Source organism: Arvicanthis niloticus, chromosome X (assembly GCF_011762505.2).
Source record: "Arvicanthis niloticus isolate mArvNil1 chromosome X, mArvNil1.pat.X, whole genome shotgun sequence".
NCBI classification, from domain to species: domain Eukaryota; kingdom Metazoa; phylum Chordata; class Mammalia; order Rodentia; family Muridae; genus Arvicanthis; species Arvicanthis niloticus.
The window spans coordinates 33314070-33328590 of NC_047679.1; the positions used below are offsets into that span (position 1 = coordinate 33314070).

General features: G+C 35.1%; 1 protein-coding gene and 1 long non-coding RNA gene across 7 annotated transcripts in view; both read right to left on the reverse strand.

Moving 5' to 3' along the window:
• Window positions 1-1274: 1274 nt before the first annotated feature.
• Window positions 1275-9163, reverse strand: LOC143435489 (uncharacterized). Its single transcript, XR_013105831.1, has 2 exons — window positions 5728-9163; window positions 1275-3553 (listed from the first exon to the last, which is right to left on the reverse strand). It is a non-coding gene; the product is annotated as an uncharacterized LOC143435489 (long non-coding RNA).
• Window positions 9164-10029: 866 nt separating this feature from the next.
• Window positions 10030-14521, reverse strand: part of Acot9 (acyl-CoA thioesterase 9) — a 36465-nt gene continuing 31973 nt past the window's right edge. For all 6 annotated transcript variants that reach the window (XM_034485588.3, XM_034485590.2, XM_076918903.1 and 3 more), the window contains 7 exons: window positions 13643-13710; window positions 12377-12488; window positions 12132-12222; window positions 11886-11971; window positions 11241-11328; window positions 10953-11103; window positions 10030-10336 (listed from right to left, as the gene is read on the reverse strand). In XM_034485588.3, the coding sequence (XP_034341479.1) occupies window positions 10248-10336; window positions 10953-11103; window positions 11241-11328; window positions 11886-11971; window positions 12132-12222; window positions 12377-12488; window positions 13643-13710 (685 nt within the window). In that variant the 3' untranslated portion in view covers window positions 10030-10247. The remainder of the gene's footprint in view (window positions 10337-10952; window positions 11104-11240; window positions 11329-11885; window positions 11972-12131; window positions 12223-12376; window positions 12489-13642; window positions 13711-14521) is intronic.

Consider the following 14521-nt stretch of genomic DNA (forward strand, 5'->3'; position numbering starts at 1 on the left):
ATACACATGCACAACTAAAATTTTAAATGTGATAAAAATATTTTAAATATGGAAGAAAATTAATTATAAACGAATCCTTACCATACTCTGGAAATAATTATTTTCACCTTTCTCTTATATACAAAATGAGGGAATGATTGAATTAAGTGCTAAAAGATTATTAGGATTCATATTTTCTGTAAAGCTAATTACATGTTAAAATTTTATAAAATATCAGCAGCAACTGTAAGCAATTGCACTCTGTTTTTTAAAAGACTAAGAAGCCCTTAAAGGTTGGAAAGGCCAGGTGCATCTAAAGTGTCATTCTAAATTTGGGTTAAATTAGTTAGAATAGAAAGTAGTACAGCCTTTATAGAAATATTGATATTCCTCAAAACCACAGAAATAAATCTGCCATATGATCAAGCAACCTCACCACTAGGTATACACCCAAAGGAAATGAAAGCAGTACCTGAAAGACATATGGTCATAAATAGTTTTTACAGGGTTATTCACAACAGCCAAGTAAATGGATAAGAAAAATGTGACGTATACTGGAATATTATTTGGTCATAAAAAGAACAAAATTATATTCTTTGTACATGGATACAACCAGAGAACTTTATGTTAAGAAAAATCAACCAGGCATGGGGAAAAATAAATATTGTGTGTTTTCATTTGTATGTGGAAGCTGAAACATTCATCTCATTCAGGTAATCTGTAGTAGTTTCTAGAGCTTTAGAAGAGGTGACTACAGAAAGGATGGTCAGTAGGATAAGAAGAATAATTTTCATGTCCCACAGCAAAACAGCTTAGCAATTAAGGACACATCTATTTCAAAATAACTACAAAAGTAGGATTTTGAATGTTCCAACACAGAATAACTTTTTGAGGAGGCTGATATGCCAATTTACCCACTACATACTGTATATATGTATATGTGTGTGTATAAACATATATATGTATACACATATATATATATATGTGTATACATATATATATAAATATATATATATATATATATATTTGCCCACAATTATGTACATAATGTGTCAACTAAAAGAGAATATATTTTTAAAGAAACACAACTAATAATTGATTCTTATAGTAAAAGAAGATTAACTTATCTCTTGGATAATGTTTTTCTTGCTACAAAACAGAGTATGGCCTCGAGCTTCCTAAAAATTACCAAAATTCCTAGTTTGCTTAATGTGCTTACAAATAAAATTTTAAATTTAAATTTTAAAATAAAATTTAAAAATGTGTTTGTGATAAAATAGGTTTCACAAGAGCTATTATCAGAAAGTGAAGCATGATTTTAAAAATTTATTATTTTGCATGAATGTTTTACATAAATGTCTATGCAACATGTGTATACAGTGCCCTTGGAGACCAGAAGAGGGAACTGAATCTCCTGGAACTGGAGTTAGAATAGCCACATGGGTGTTGGGGATCAAACCCTGGTCCTCTGAAAAAGCAGCCAATGTTGTTAAACCCTCTGCCATAGCTCCAGAGCAGTGACGCAGGGTTTTACAGGCACTACTTTCAATATTTTGTAAGTTAATACTCATTATAATATGTCCAAGTTGGGCACTGTTAATGTCAGGGTCAGACAGTGTTTCTCAATGTGACTTGTAAATAAAGTTCAGCTAGTAGGAATTCACTCAAGAAAAAGACAGATGCTTAAAATGAATGCAGTCCCTTGCCATCTAGCCCCACACACCAGAACTTTTGAAAAACTTTGCGAACTTTTGAAATACACCATCCTCTCAGAGGACTGAAGCAAGACCCAAATAAACACTAAGAATTTAGTGCCTTGGTGTGGTGGCAGCATGTCTATTATCCCAGAGGTTGAAAAGTTGAAATACAAGAATCAAAAGCTCAAGCCTGGTCTGGGTTCATTTTCAAGTCTCCTCAAAAGGGTCCATTCAGAAGTAGTAGGAAAGCTGGTCACAAGTTCTCAGAGCTGAAATAAGCGAAGGGAATTCTAGACTGTTCCCAGGAAGTGGGAGCAGCCCCTCGGCTACCGTAACTGTAATCGGATACAGATATCACAGAACGGATACAGATATCACAGAACGGAAATATTGAAGTCTGTGACCGTTATTTTGCCGCCATTGCTGTTGCCGCTAAGGAAGGAGAGTTTCGTCTCCAGCGTCAGGCCCTGGTTCTGGTGTTTCTTGGACCTTGTTAATAAGGTACTGGTGTTACTTGGATCTTGTAAATTTGTTAAAATGGCCTTATCTAAAGCCAAGGCCTTGTCTTTAGACGACTGCCAATGTCTCCTTTGTACGGAATTCCTCATTGAGCCCATAACTCTGCCTTGTAACCACACAGTGTGCAAATCATGCTTTAAAGCACTTCTCCGGAAAAAAAATTTATTCTGCCCCTTCTGCCGCTCCTGTATCTCGTCATGGGCTCGGTACCATACTCATGTGGACAGTCTTATCAATAAGGAACTGTGGGAGACAATTCAAAGTCAATTCCCAGAGGAATGTAGACACCGGAACCCTGGGGAAGAAAGGCCTTCATTGCGCTTCAGTGATGATCCTCCAGTTCGATTGCTAAGTAATCCCGGGGAATTGAGGAAAGAATATGAAGAGGAGATGATGAGGATGGAGGCCGAGCGCCAGGCCACCGAGGAAAGACAAAACAGAGCCACTGAGGAATTCATAAGACAATTATTGGCAAAGGAATTGGAGGAGGAAAAACTGTGGGCAGAAAAGTGCAGACTGGAGGAACAACAGCAAAGAGAGGCAGAAGAGGCTAAAAAGAGCTGCACCACTGATCCAGTCACATCGCCAAGAAAAAAAAAGAGCAAACAAAAACACTGTGACAATGTTCCGAAGTTTTCCCTTTCTCAGCCTCAGCTTGAATCAGCATTGCAGTATGAAACTGTTCAGGACAGCAAGAAAACGTCTGGTAGGGGACAAGAAACGAAAACTGAAGAAAATATGCCAGCAGCTACTTTGTCAACAGGTCCTGAGAATCCTAAACAAGGTACTTCAAATTCACCTTACAAAATTTTTCATAGCTATGATGCAGAAGTGGGCAGTTCACATGAGGCACCAAGCTGCTCCTATCACGACACTAATGTCCCATTTAAGAACATTAAACCTGAAGCTACCACTCATTCTTCTGCCCAGAGAAAGAGCATGAGCAGTGAGTCAGGTATAACAGAGGAAATTGGAAGCTGCACAACTGAGGCAAAAGAAAAAATGTCTCCTCCTTCGAGTGGAAAACATACTTCTAAAAGAAGGCATAAGGAATATCCATCTGAAGCAGAAGCTGATGAGCCTGGCGTTTCTCACGAAATACCCAGTACATCTTCCTTGGATGACAAGGAAGAACAAGATTTAATTACCAAAAAGCTGATAGATTTGGAGCAAATGTATTATGAGAAGCATTTACAAGAAAAACAAGACAGATTATTTGCATTGGAGCTTCAAAGAGCACTGGATGAAGAAGAAAAGAGGAAAATGTGGGATAAGAAGACCTTACGGAACCGTAAGGTCCACTATGATGTCTTCCATCCAGACACCTCAGCAAAAAAGGATTCCAAAGATAAGAACATCTGAAAGGTAAAGAAATATAAAGTATTTAAGATTTAAATTAACCATCTTTTTAAAAGATTCAGTTGAATCACTTAGTTAATGTTAGTGGGAGAAACATGCCTGATTCTACTACAGAGATTTAAACATAAATTTTTCATTGCTCATTGCCAAATAATTTACACAAAAAATTTTTTAAATGTTTTGAGAGGTAAAGAAAATGATACGGGTGTAGAATGGTTTAAAATCCTATCATTGCATTGTGAAGTGGTCTTTTCTAAGATACAATCTATAAATGTATAATTAGATATTTACTTTTTGACAATTAATTTTTATCACTTAATAATATACTAAATATAATTACAAAATATAAATATTTAATAATCATATAAATATTTAATATTTAATTTATTTGATATTTGATACTTAGTATTTAATATTATACTAACATATATTTGAAATTGTTATATATAAGAAATATATATTATTTGTTTATACATATATTTATATGTGCATATTTTATATTTTTATCTTATGTATAAAAATTATAATATACAATTTATTACATAAATATTATATATGATATAAAATATGCATAATTAATATATTATATATTGCATTATATATTATATTAAACATTCATATATGCTAACATACTTTTGTATATTGTATAATATTAATGTTAATATTTTATATATATACTATATGCCTATATAGTATATATGTATATGTAAATATATTTATATAATACATACCATATAATTATATATAATATATAATATAAATATATACTATAATCTATAATTTAAACATAATATAGATATAATAGAATATATTATACATTATATCATATATTTTATGTTATACAATTACATGATATATACATATATTATAATTATATATTATATATCTAAATATATATTTTATTGTATATAGATATAAAATATAATATATATTATGATAAATATATGTAATATATGAATGCATATTATTTTATATTATAATTATATATTGTATATGAATACTAAAAATACATTATATATAACAGTATATACAATATATACAATAAATATATATTATGTATTATATAATATACATTATATAACATTTTATTGTATATAATATATATTAGGTAATACAATATATATATATATATATATTACCTAATATATAATATAATATATATTAGGTAATACAAATTATATATATTTATATATATATATATATAATATAAATATATATTATATATATATATATTTTCATATAATATATATTATATTTCATATAATCTGTATATGTAATATGTTATATGAATGACATATAATGTATGTTATATATTTACTAGTATATGTAAATTATATATTTAATATTATAATTTTTATATTTGAGTATTTTAAAGTGTTATTTGGTACATTCTCACTACCTTTTTTGATTTGCTGTTTTTTAAAACAGGTTCTTTTTAGAGCCTCCTGCCAGCCTTCTGAGCACTGTATTTACATGTGTACACCACTAAGTCAAGCTGCATTTATAACTTTAATGGTCTTTATGATTACAGAGAATAGGAATATGGTTCTGTAAAACTTCAGTGATAAGCAAGGGTTCCTAGACTTCATGCTATCAATAGTTGTTCTGTTGTTAGTAGGGGTGATAATTTAAGTTTGAGGTCTTATGGATATACAGTGCCTTGGGAATATTATCTCTTGAGGTAGTGTATACCCAAAGAATTTCTTGCTAGTCAAACAAGGCTGTCAAAAAGGTGTTTTGTTTATTTGCTTGCTTACTTTGTTTTGAATGGAATAAAGAGTCAGGTAGATCTCTGTTGAGTTGGAGGGCAGCCTGGTCTATAATAGTAAGTTTTAGAGAGCTATGTAGTGAGACCTTGTCTCAGTCAAACCTAATCAAACAATAAACTTAAAATGGAATAAAGGGGTAGAGGTATAACTTAGTAGTAAAGTGCCCTTAGTTCCAATTTCCTGGTCTGGAAAACAGAACAAACAAACAAAAAAGTGAGAAAAAAAAATAGAATAGGAAGATAGAAATTTAATCCAAGAGAGTAACAGCAGAATATTTTATGCTAAGGAACCTGAAATAATTACATTATTTTCACATGGTTTTCCTTATGTAGATAGATACTAATTGTTTATATGTATTGAGACAAGTAGTAAAGTATTTAGGGGCTGGGTTTAGAAGCACTTACCTGATAATCCCAGAACTTTGGTAACTGAGACAATAGAATCACAAGTTCAAGGCCAACCTGGGATCCATGGCAAGACCCTGTCTCAAAAAGATTTAAAAATAGAAGTTGAGAATTTAGTTTAGAAGTAGCATACCCGACTGTGGGTTTGGTTCCCAGTGCCAAAACATAGAATAAAATAAATATAATAATATGATAGTCTTGAGCTGGTGAAGTACACCTTCAAATGTTTCCAGAGAAGGTTGCTATGTGGAACAGTGACTGAAGGAAATGGGGTCCCAGATGAAAAAAAGCTGAAGAAGCCAGCAGACATTAGATTCCAGCATCCACCTGTCAACATGAACCTGATGGCAGCAATCTCCAGGGAACATCTAGATCTTCAGCACCTGATGGGGACTTCCAGAAGCTTCCTGAAGACATCATTCTATCTATTGGTTTTATTTAATTAGAATGAACTTTTAGCAGATAGTTCTAACATTTCTAAGAGTCAGTTATCCTTTTTGTCTTTCACCTAACATTTTAATAGATTTTAATTAGCTTATAACATTGTAGGTTTCCTTATGATATTTATATACATAGTTTTGGCTAACTGTACTCCTAACCCTCTCTTCTCCCTCATGTCCCTGACTCCTACTCCATCTCCTCCTTTCTTCCATCTCCTTTACATGCCAGCATACTTGCATCCTCAATAATCCCCCTTCCTCATTCATATCAAGTAGTCTAAGTGTTCTTCTCCACATTAAATGCTTCATTTCCCTGTCTCTAATGGGCCTATTGCTAGTTTCCAGGCCTCTACATATGCCCACACTCATAAATTCACATACATAAAACTTAGAAGCTAGAATTCACTTATGGAATGTTTATCTTTTATGTCCTATGGCTAATCTACCTTACATTTGTTAATGCTTATCTTAATGTGCTATTCTCCAAAATTTGTAGTTTTGTATGTTTCATGTTATCTACATCAATTTTCACACACACACACACAGAGAGAGAGAGAGAGAGAGAGAGAGAGAGAGAGAGCAAAGAGAGAGAGAGAGAGAGAGAGAGAGAGAGAGAGAGAGAGAGAGAGAGAGAGAGAGAGAGAGGTTCTTGTTGTGCAGCTAGGGATCTCACGCAGTATCCTTCAGGTCCTGGGTAAGCACTCCATCACTAAACTACCAATCTTTTGGTGCCAATTTCAATTTTGCATTGCCTTTTCTTATTAAAAAGTGTCATTTGAGCAATGATTGTGATGGTAATATAGTATTAAAAACTAACCAAACTGTCTAAAACAAAAATATATCTTCTCATCACATCAATATTTTTTCTAAGAGAAATATTTCAGGGTAGAGATTTTTAGAGCTCCTCAAAATAAAACTTATGTAATTAAACCTTCGACTAGACCATAAGTAAAATTTTAAAAGGCTATATATAATATATTTAGGATTTATATATTTGTCTGTAAAGATGTTTCCCTAACTAAGGTTCATTTTAAGATTTTCTCCATTAGTTTTTGCTCTTTCTACCATATCTGAATTTGTTAAACTAATAAAAAGATCAGTGCTCACTATTAGAATGCACTGCTAACTTGTCACTATGGTAAATTTTAAAAATATCAAATTTCTTAGAAATACTAAAGCTGTACAAATGTTAAGAATATGAAATTAAAGGAATAAAATAAAATTAATAAAAATAAAAATGTTCTCATCTATTTTTTGAGAAGGGGGTTTTAGCACAAACTGTCTTCCAACTTACTATGTAGTTGAGGATAACATTATTATTATTATTATTATTATTATTATTATTATTATTGAGACAAGGTCTTACTATGTATCCTAGCTCTCCTGGAATTCACTATTTACAACAAGCTGGCTTCAAACTCAGTGATCCACCTGCCTCTGCTTCCTGAGTACTGGAATTAAAGGTGTGTACCACCATGCTGAGGTTGACATTAAACTGCCTCTATCTCCAGGTTGGAGCTTATGGGTGTGCATCACTATACCCAGTTTATATGGTGGTGGGAATGAACCCAGGGCTCAGGGATGCTAGAAAATAGCTCTACCAACTGTGTTACATCCTCAGCCCTCTCAATTATTTCTTAAGAGAAACAGAACAATCTACAAACAACCTTATCTTTTAATGCATGCTTTAATATTACCTACTTAAAAACCTGTATTAAAAATATAACCTTTATTTTCTGTGCTTGAGGTTGAACTGGTAAATGCTAACAAATTTTGGGTTAAGCTTCTAATATCTAAAATTACTTGAAAAGCTTAATGAAAAAAAATAAGCTATTTGTTTGATCTCATCAGGATTCAAAGAAAGACAATTAACAAATATCAAGTATCAAGGACAGTTTTAAAAGACAAAAATCTGGCTATGTCTAGAGAAACTGAGGACATGTACCTGAGTGTGCTTGACTATTCTGGAACTCTCTATCTTTGCTGTTTGCATGCTGTTTTGCCTAGTCGTTCTTGATACTTCTCCTGAGAAAGAATTTTAGAGGCTAAAATTTTAAAATTTTAGGTGTTTAGGATATTTCTTACAATACTGTGTTTAGAATAGGAAAAAACTTCCAGAAAAAGCTTCAGTGTTCACAAATGGTTAGTCATGTATACAAAGATATGTTGTCAATATCTTACTTAGTGGAGAGTGTCTCTATTTAGCTGACCAGCTAAGTCACAGGTCCCCATGTCATATGTACATCTATGAAACACAGGAGCAAATGGACAGAAATCACCAGGTGGTAGTACAACTTAATCTCATTCAATTAAACTGCATGCCTCAGAGTGAACAGTTTGTTCCCATGACTATTCGTGCCAGATACTATATATGGACTAGTATTATAATAGATATTACATAAATGAGTTTTAAAACATTCCAGTTCATTCCAAGGCAGATCTATGTTTGTTTTTTAGAACCCTTTTTTGGAACACTGCCAGAAATCCCTTTTATCTCCTATATAGCCTCTAATTTGCTCCCTCCTCTTCTAATTTTGATCACATTCCCCTCCCATCATGAATAAACTGTCTTGGGTGCAAATCAATAGCACTATACTAGCTGAAGTATAACACTGTGGCACAAGACAGACAAGTCCCTAGGTTTAATCTGTGACATCAAAAGGAAAAAAAAAGGAATGGGCATTGTCCTCTGAATGTGTCAGGACAATGCTCACAGCTAACCACTGATCTGATCAAGGGGTTCCCAACGGAGGACTTAGAGAGAACACTGAAGGAGCAGAAAGGGTTTGTGACCCCATGAGGAGAGCAACAATACCAACCAACCAGAGCTCCCCAGGGTCTAAACCACCAGCCTGGGAGCACATATGGAGGGACCCATGACTCCAGCTGTATATGTAGGGGAGGATGGCCTTGTTGGGCATAGGTGGGAGAAGAGATTCCTGGTCCCATGAAGGACGAACACCGAGTGTGGGGGAATGTGAGGGTGGGGAGGTGGGAGTGGGGGGTAGATAGGGGAACAGCCACATAGAAGCATGAGGAGGGGGGATGGGATGGAGGTTTCTGGGTGGAGGGGGGAAGTGGGGTAAGGGGATAAAATCTGAAATGTAAATATAGTACCCAATAAAAAAAGTAAAAAAAAAAAAGTTTAAAAAAAAAGGAATTGGTGAGGGGAAGGAAAAAAGCTTAGGTGAGGAGAGGAGAAGCAAGAACAACAATGTTTCCCTTTGAGTTCCCAGTGGATAACTGACACCTCCTGCTATATTCCTGAAATGTAGCATGCTATACTTCTAAGGAGTACCCTGCACTGAAACTGCCAGCAGTCCACTTCTGAGTTGCTGGACCTTAAGCAAGGCATTTAACCTCCATGTGCTTCAATTCTCTGAGTGGCGGCTAGCCCTATGGGGAGATATATCCTGCCTCACTATGATTCTTTGAAGAGATATGATCTCATACAAGTCAAATGTCTGCCTAGCATCTAAATGCTCCAGAAGCATGAGTAGTTACTGGTTTTCAATTAAGATGTATCCTGCCCAGACCATAGCATGGTGTATCTAAGCAATGCAAGAAGAAACAAATGGTTCTGAGTTTCCTCATCAAGCTCATCCCTGAACATTTCTTGGTGATATTTTCAGACTTAAACCTCATAAATCTTTACAAATTTCTTTATCCACTTTCCATCTACCCTCCAGCAACAATAAAACCTTGGGGGTGGAAGCAAAAAGAAATCATACAGAATTGATAGGACTTTAGACAACATAGAAGAACCGGTCAGCCTTAAAAAGAATGTACCCAACTGTATAAAAAGACATTTGGCTGAAATGTATAGCAGACAGGGGTCAGAAGGAACATGGGAGGCTCACAATCACAGTAATGTAAAAGGTTTTATTGTTTAATCATTCTTTCACTCCTCAGCCCCATCCAGTCACTCATTCTGCTTTTCTGATCATTCTCAAAGCTGAATATAGTCCCCTCTATGGAGGATAAAAAAAGTAATGGGAACATCAATACTTTTCAGCACGCCTTTATTAGGCACTATGTCACAGTGCCGGGAGTGCTGGTTTGCAACAAGTGTGATTTTTCCTAGGGCTCCACAGGGTAGTTCTTTTTCAAGGCCACTGGGGCACTCATAGACTTGAAATGCCGCTGTCCATCTAAATACAACATGGACTCTGAAACACAAGAAAGACTCCTCTGAAGAAATTTGCAGCACTTTGAACAACCATACAGATAAATGACTATTTGGGAATAATAGGACAACACTGTATATGCAAAAACCAGCTACAAGGATGCACTTTGGGGCTGAAGCTATACACCTAACCTAAGAGAGAAGCCCCTGACTCCATCTCGTCTTGCTGGCTGCACTAGTCTTTCATTATCAGTGGCTGCTTGCAGTTTGCACCAGCTCTGTGTACACAGATGTGCAAAGCAACAACAGCCATTCCTGGGAGCCAAAAGGCATATTCGGCCTTCAGGGATACAGAACTTCAAAACTATAATCTCCTAAAGACATGTGCTTGGGCTATTGGGCTTGGAGACACTGGTAAGGATAATTTAAAAGCAAGAGAGCTAGGGATATAGCTCAGTGGTAGAGCACATGTCCAGCTCATGTGAATCCCTGGGTTTAAGGATCATTTAAAAGAGGAGGGCTGAGAATATAGCTCAATGAGAGAGTACTTGCCTAACATATGTAAATCCCTGGGCTCAGTCCCATACCAAAGGGGGTTGCTGGGGGTGGTATTGAGAATTTCTTCTTCTCATTAGAAGGAAGCAATCATCACAGCTTACCTCCATATGTTTTGGGGAAAATCAAAGGTACTTCTTTTTCCGACATGAATGTAAAATGAAAGACATTGGTGGTCATATGCTCACGACTGTCAAGAGAGGCCACTTCACTATGGACTCTGACTTGAATGTAATGGTCCTGGGTGAAGCATACCTAAAAGATTATAGACACAATATCTTGTCAGCTGCTTTAAGAACAGGGAAGGAAACCAGTCATAATATAGAAGGTAAAAACTTCTTTTCTAGACTCAAAGGACAAAAAATACTTTTCATCCCTCATGATACACCTACCTGTGAAGAAAGAAAGAGCAATGAGCCAACTTCAACAGGTTTCTGAAACATGATATCATCTACTGTTACCACATATGGTCGGGAACCACTATTGGAGAAAGCCCAAAATTGAAATAAATTGCAAAATTCAGGTCTCAAATGTTTCCCTTAAAAATTCACTGATGTAAAGTAACAATGATTAAAAAAAATCAATGTAAAGAAAAAGAAAATTATCAAATGTAGCTACTATGAGGGTGATATTCATTAAAGCAAAATTGTGGGGCTGAATATGCTCTAAATATACTGTATTGAGTTGATATATAACATTATCTAGGAATGAAAGTTTTATATTAAAAAACATTATCAGAGGCATTTGGCTTTGATTTCAGAAGATCGTTTCCCTGACTTAGACCATTAATTAAAGACCTACTGAAAAAATATGGAAATATGTAAAAAGGAAGAGAAAGAGTGATTTTGGACCTATAAGGTCAGTGTCATCTCTTACATTTGCTACTAGTATGCTAATCTCTCCACCCCCTAAGCACACAGAGATCTTATAAAAGGTATCATCCTATAGTGTAGTCCATACTCAGACTGGTTTAAAATGTTTCCTTGTAGTGGACTGGAGTAAGTCACTTCTCAGAAGGTAACTTTAGTCAAACTTACCCAAAGCTACAAGCAGTAGCCCACGCAAGTTCATATGCTTTTCTCATAAGAAAGCCACCAAAGATCCGATTGAAAATGTTTCGCTCCTATAAAACATAAATGAGTATTAATAAAAGTCTGTGGTTATTTTTATACAAGAAAAAAGAAATTAACACTATAGAAATGTCCATTTAAATGTCTGTCAAAGTTCAATTATCATGAATGCAATCCAGCAAATTCAGAAGATTGCTCACAAAGTTCAAATACCTGAGGGTGACAAACATCCAAGCTCTTGAGTTTTGTATCCTCCATCCACACTGCCTTAGGAGGCAAAATTCGGCTCTGAAAACTTATAGTCCTGTGTAAGTGGAGACAAATGAAATAAACCCTGTTACTGGCATGTTTTCACTGTTGAGAGGAAACAGGTTAGAAACATTCTCCATGCAAGTTGGCTCTGGAAAGACCTTGGATTCGAATACTTTCTCAACTTGGGAATCTCAGTCTTAACTTACTTTGGATCCAGTGTGCTAAGAAACAGTTCATGTATGATGTTCCTCTCCTCAGAACTGGGAGCCACTTTCAGTAATGAACTGGTACTAAAGGCAATCCTCCGGCTCTTGTTCACTGAAGTATACAAAAATGAAGTATGATCAGGAAGCATCTAGGGTTCCTTGCAGACTAAAAAGTATTTCTCAGATTCAAATTGCACCAGAATAATTTATGGATATATACAAGGGAAGGCCACAGCGATCACATAAAATTTCTAGAGATGGAACTGGGACACAGTTCTGTAGTAAAGCACTTTCTTCACATGTATAAGGCCCTGGGTTCTAAACCCAGCACCACAAAAATTTTTTTTTAATTTTTTCCACTGAGTATTTTTTCTTATCTATCTATCTACCTACCTACCTACCTACCTGCCTGCCTTTGGTTTTTGAGCCAGGGTTTCTCTGTATAGCCTTGGTTGTCCTGGAATTTGGTGTATAGACCAGGCTTTCCTCAAACTCAGAGATCTGCTTACCTCTGCCTCCCAAGTGCTGGAATTATTGATTTATTTTATTTTTATTTTATGTACATTGGTGTTTTTATTGTATATATGTTTGTATGAGGGTGTCAGGAGCCCTGGAACTGGAGTTACAGATAGTTGTGAACTGTCATATACATGCTGGGAATTGAACCTGGGTCCTCTGGAAGAGAAGCAGTGCTCTTAACTGCTGAGCCATCTGTCTAACCTGAGTATCTTCTTTCAGATGGAAATTCTGTCAGTTTAATATGAGAACACTGGTTATCATCTGGATCTACAGCCCTGATCTGACTAGTACTTACACAACTAAGATATACTTCCCATTTCACAAAAAAAAAAAAAAAATAGCTACCTGTGTTCCAGAATGGCTCGGCATCCATGCACATACTGGCAACATTAAGTGAATTTAATGAGTTTAAAAATGAGTATATGAAGTTAGGAGGGAAACGATGGCAGTGGGTGGGGAGGGAAGAAAATGAAGGGGGATGGGGAGGGCTTGACCAAAACACATTATATACATGTATGAAATTCTTAATCAATAAAGAATGAAAAGACAAATTGCTTCACTTAATATTGTGCCATCAATAAAAACGTTCTGTGGAATAAAATACAATTCATTTGTCTATCAAAAAAATCCTGACATGAGTAAAACATTTGACTATTATAAGGAATCCATATAATCTTCAATAATTCCTTCTATAGTAAAATTAACATAGTTTAATTTTTTTATTTCACTGTAAGAAAAGTAACATACATTCTCCTTGTGTAAAGAGTTCTTCTTCTTCTTTATTTTCAGGAATGAGTGGATTTACAAATGCCGGCCTAAAGAAGACAGAAAAATTTAGTTTAAGATATTGGCTTGATGATTCACCTCTGTAATGCCAACATTAGAGATGCTGAGACAGGAGGATGTCAAGTGTTAGGACAATCTGGCCATAAATAAATAAATAAATAACATAAAACCAAAAAACCCACAGCGTATGCTATTATCTAATAAAAAATTAAGCTGAATAACTGCCTCCTAGTTTTAAGGTTTTCATCAGTATTATGTCTCAATGGTTGAGTGCTGGGTCTAGCATATGTAAGACCCTAGGGACCAGCATTACCAACATGAAAAGGTCTTCTTTTGTCACTTGTTTTATGTGATGCTTATTGATAGCCTCACACAAGATAACTGAAACAATTAAGTTAAGCCTTCTGTTTATAAACCTAACTATACACTAGAAAGTTCATATTATAAAAAGAATACTGAATTTGGGCATAGCAGCATATGCCTGTAATCCCAGTACATTAGAGATGGGGGAAGGAGGACTAGAAGTCCAAGATCATCATCATAATGAGTTAAGTCCATCCTGACATCTATAAGCCCCTGTCTAAAAAAGGAACAAAGAAAAACAGGATACAGATATTTGCCACATTTACATATGATTCTACTCATAAGAACACAAATATGAGTTTAGGATGGACCCTACAAAAATCTCAATGTCTTCGAAGATAGAAAAGGGTAGGGGTACTTCTGCTCAACAAACACAATAGCCAAATGTAATGTTCCAGTTGTCAACCCGTTAGTTGTGACTCCCACAATGGTTGCGCAGCAGGTATCCTGAATATTGGATATTTATATCACGATTCA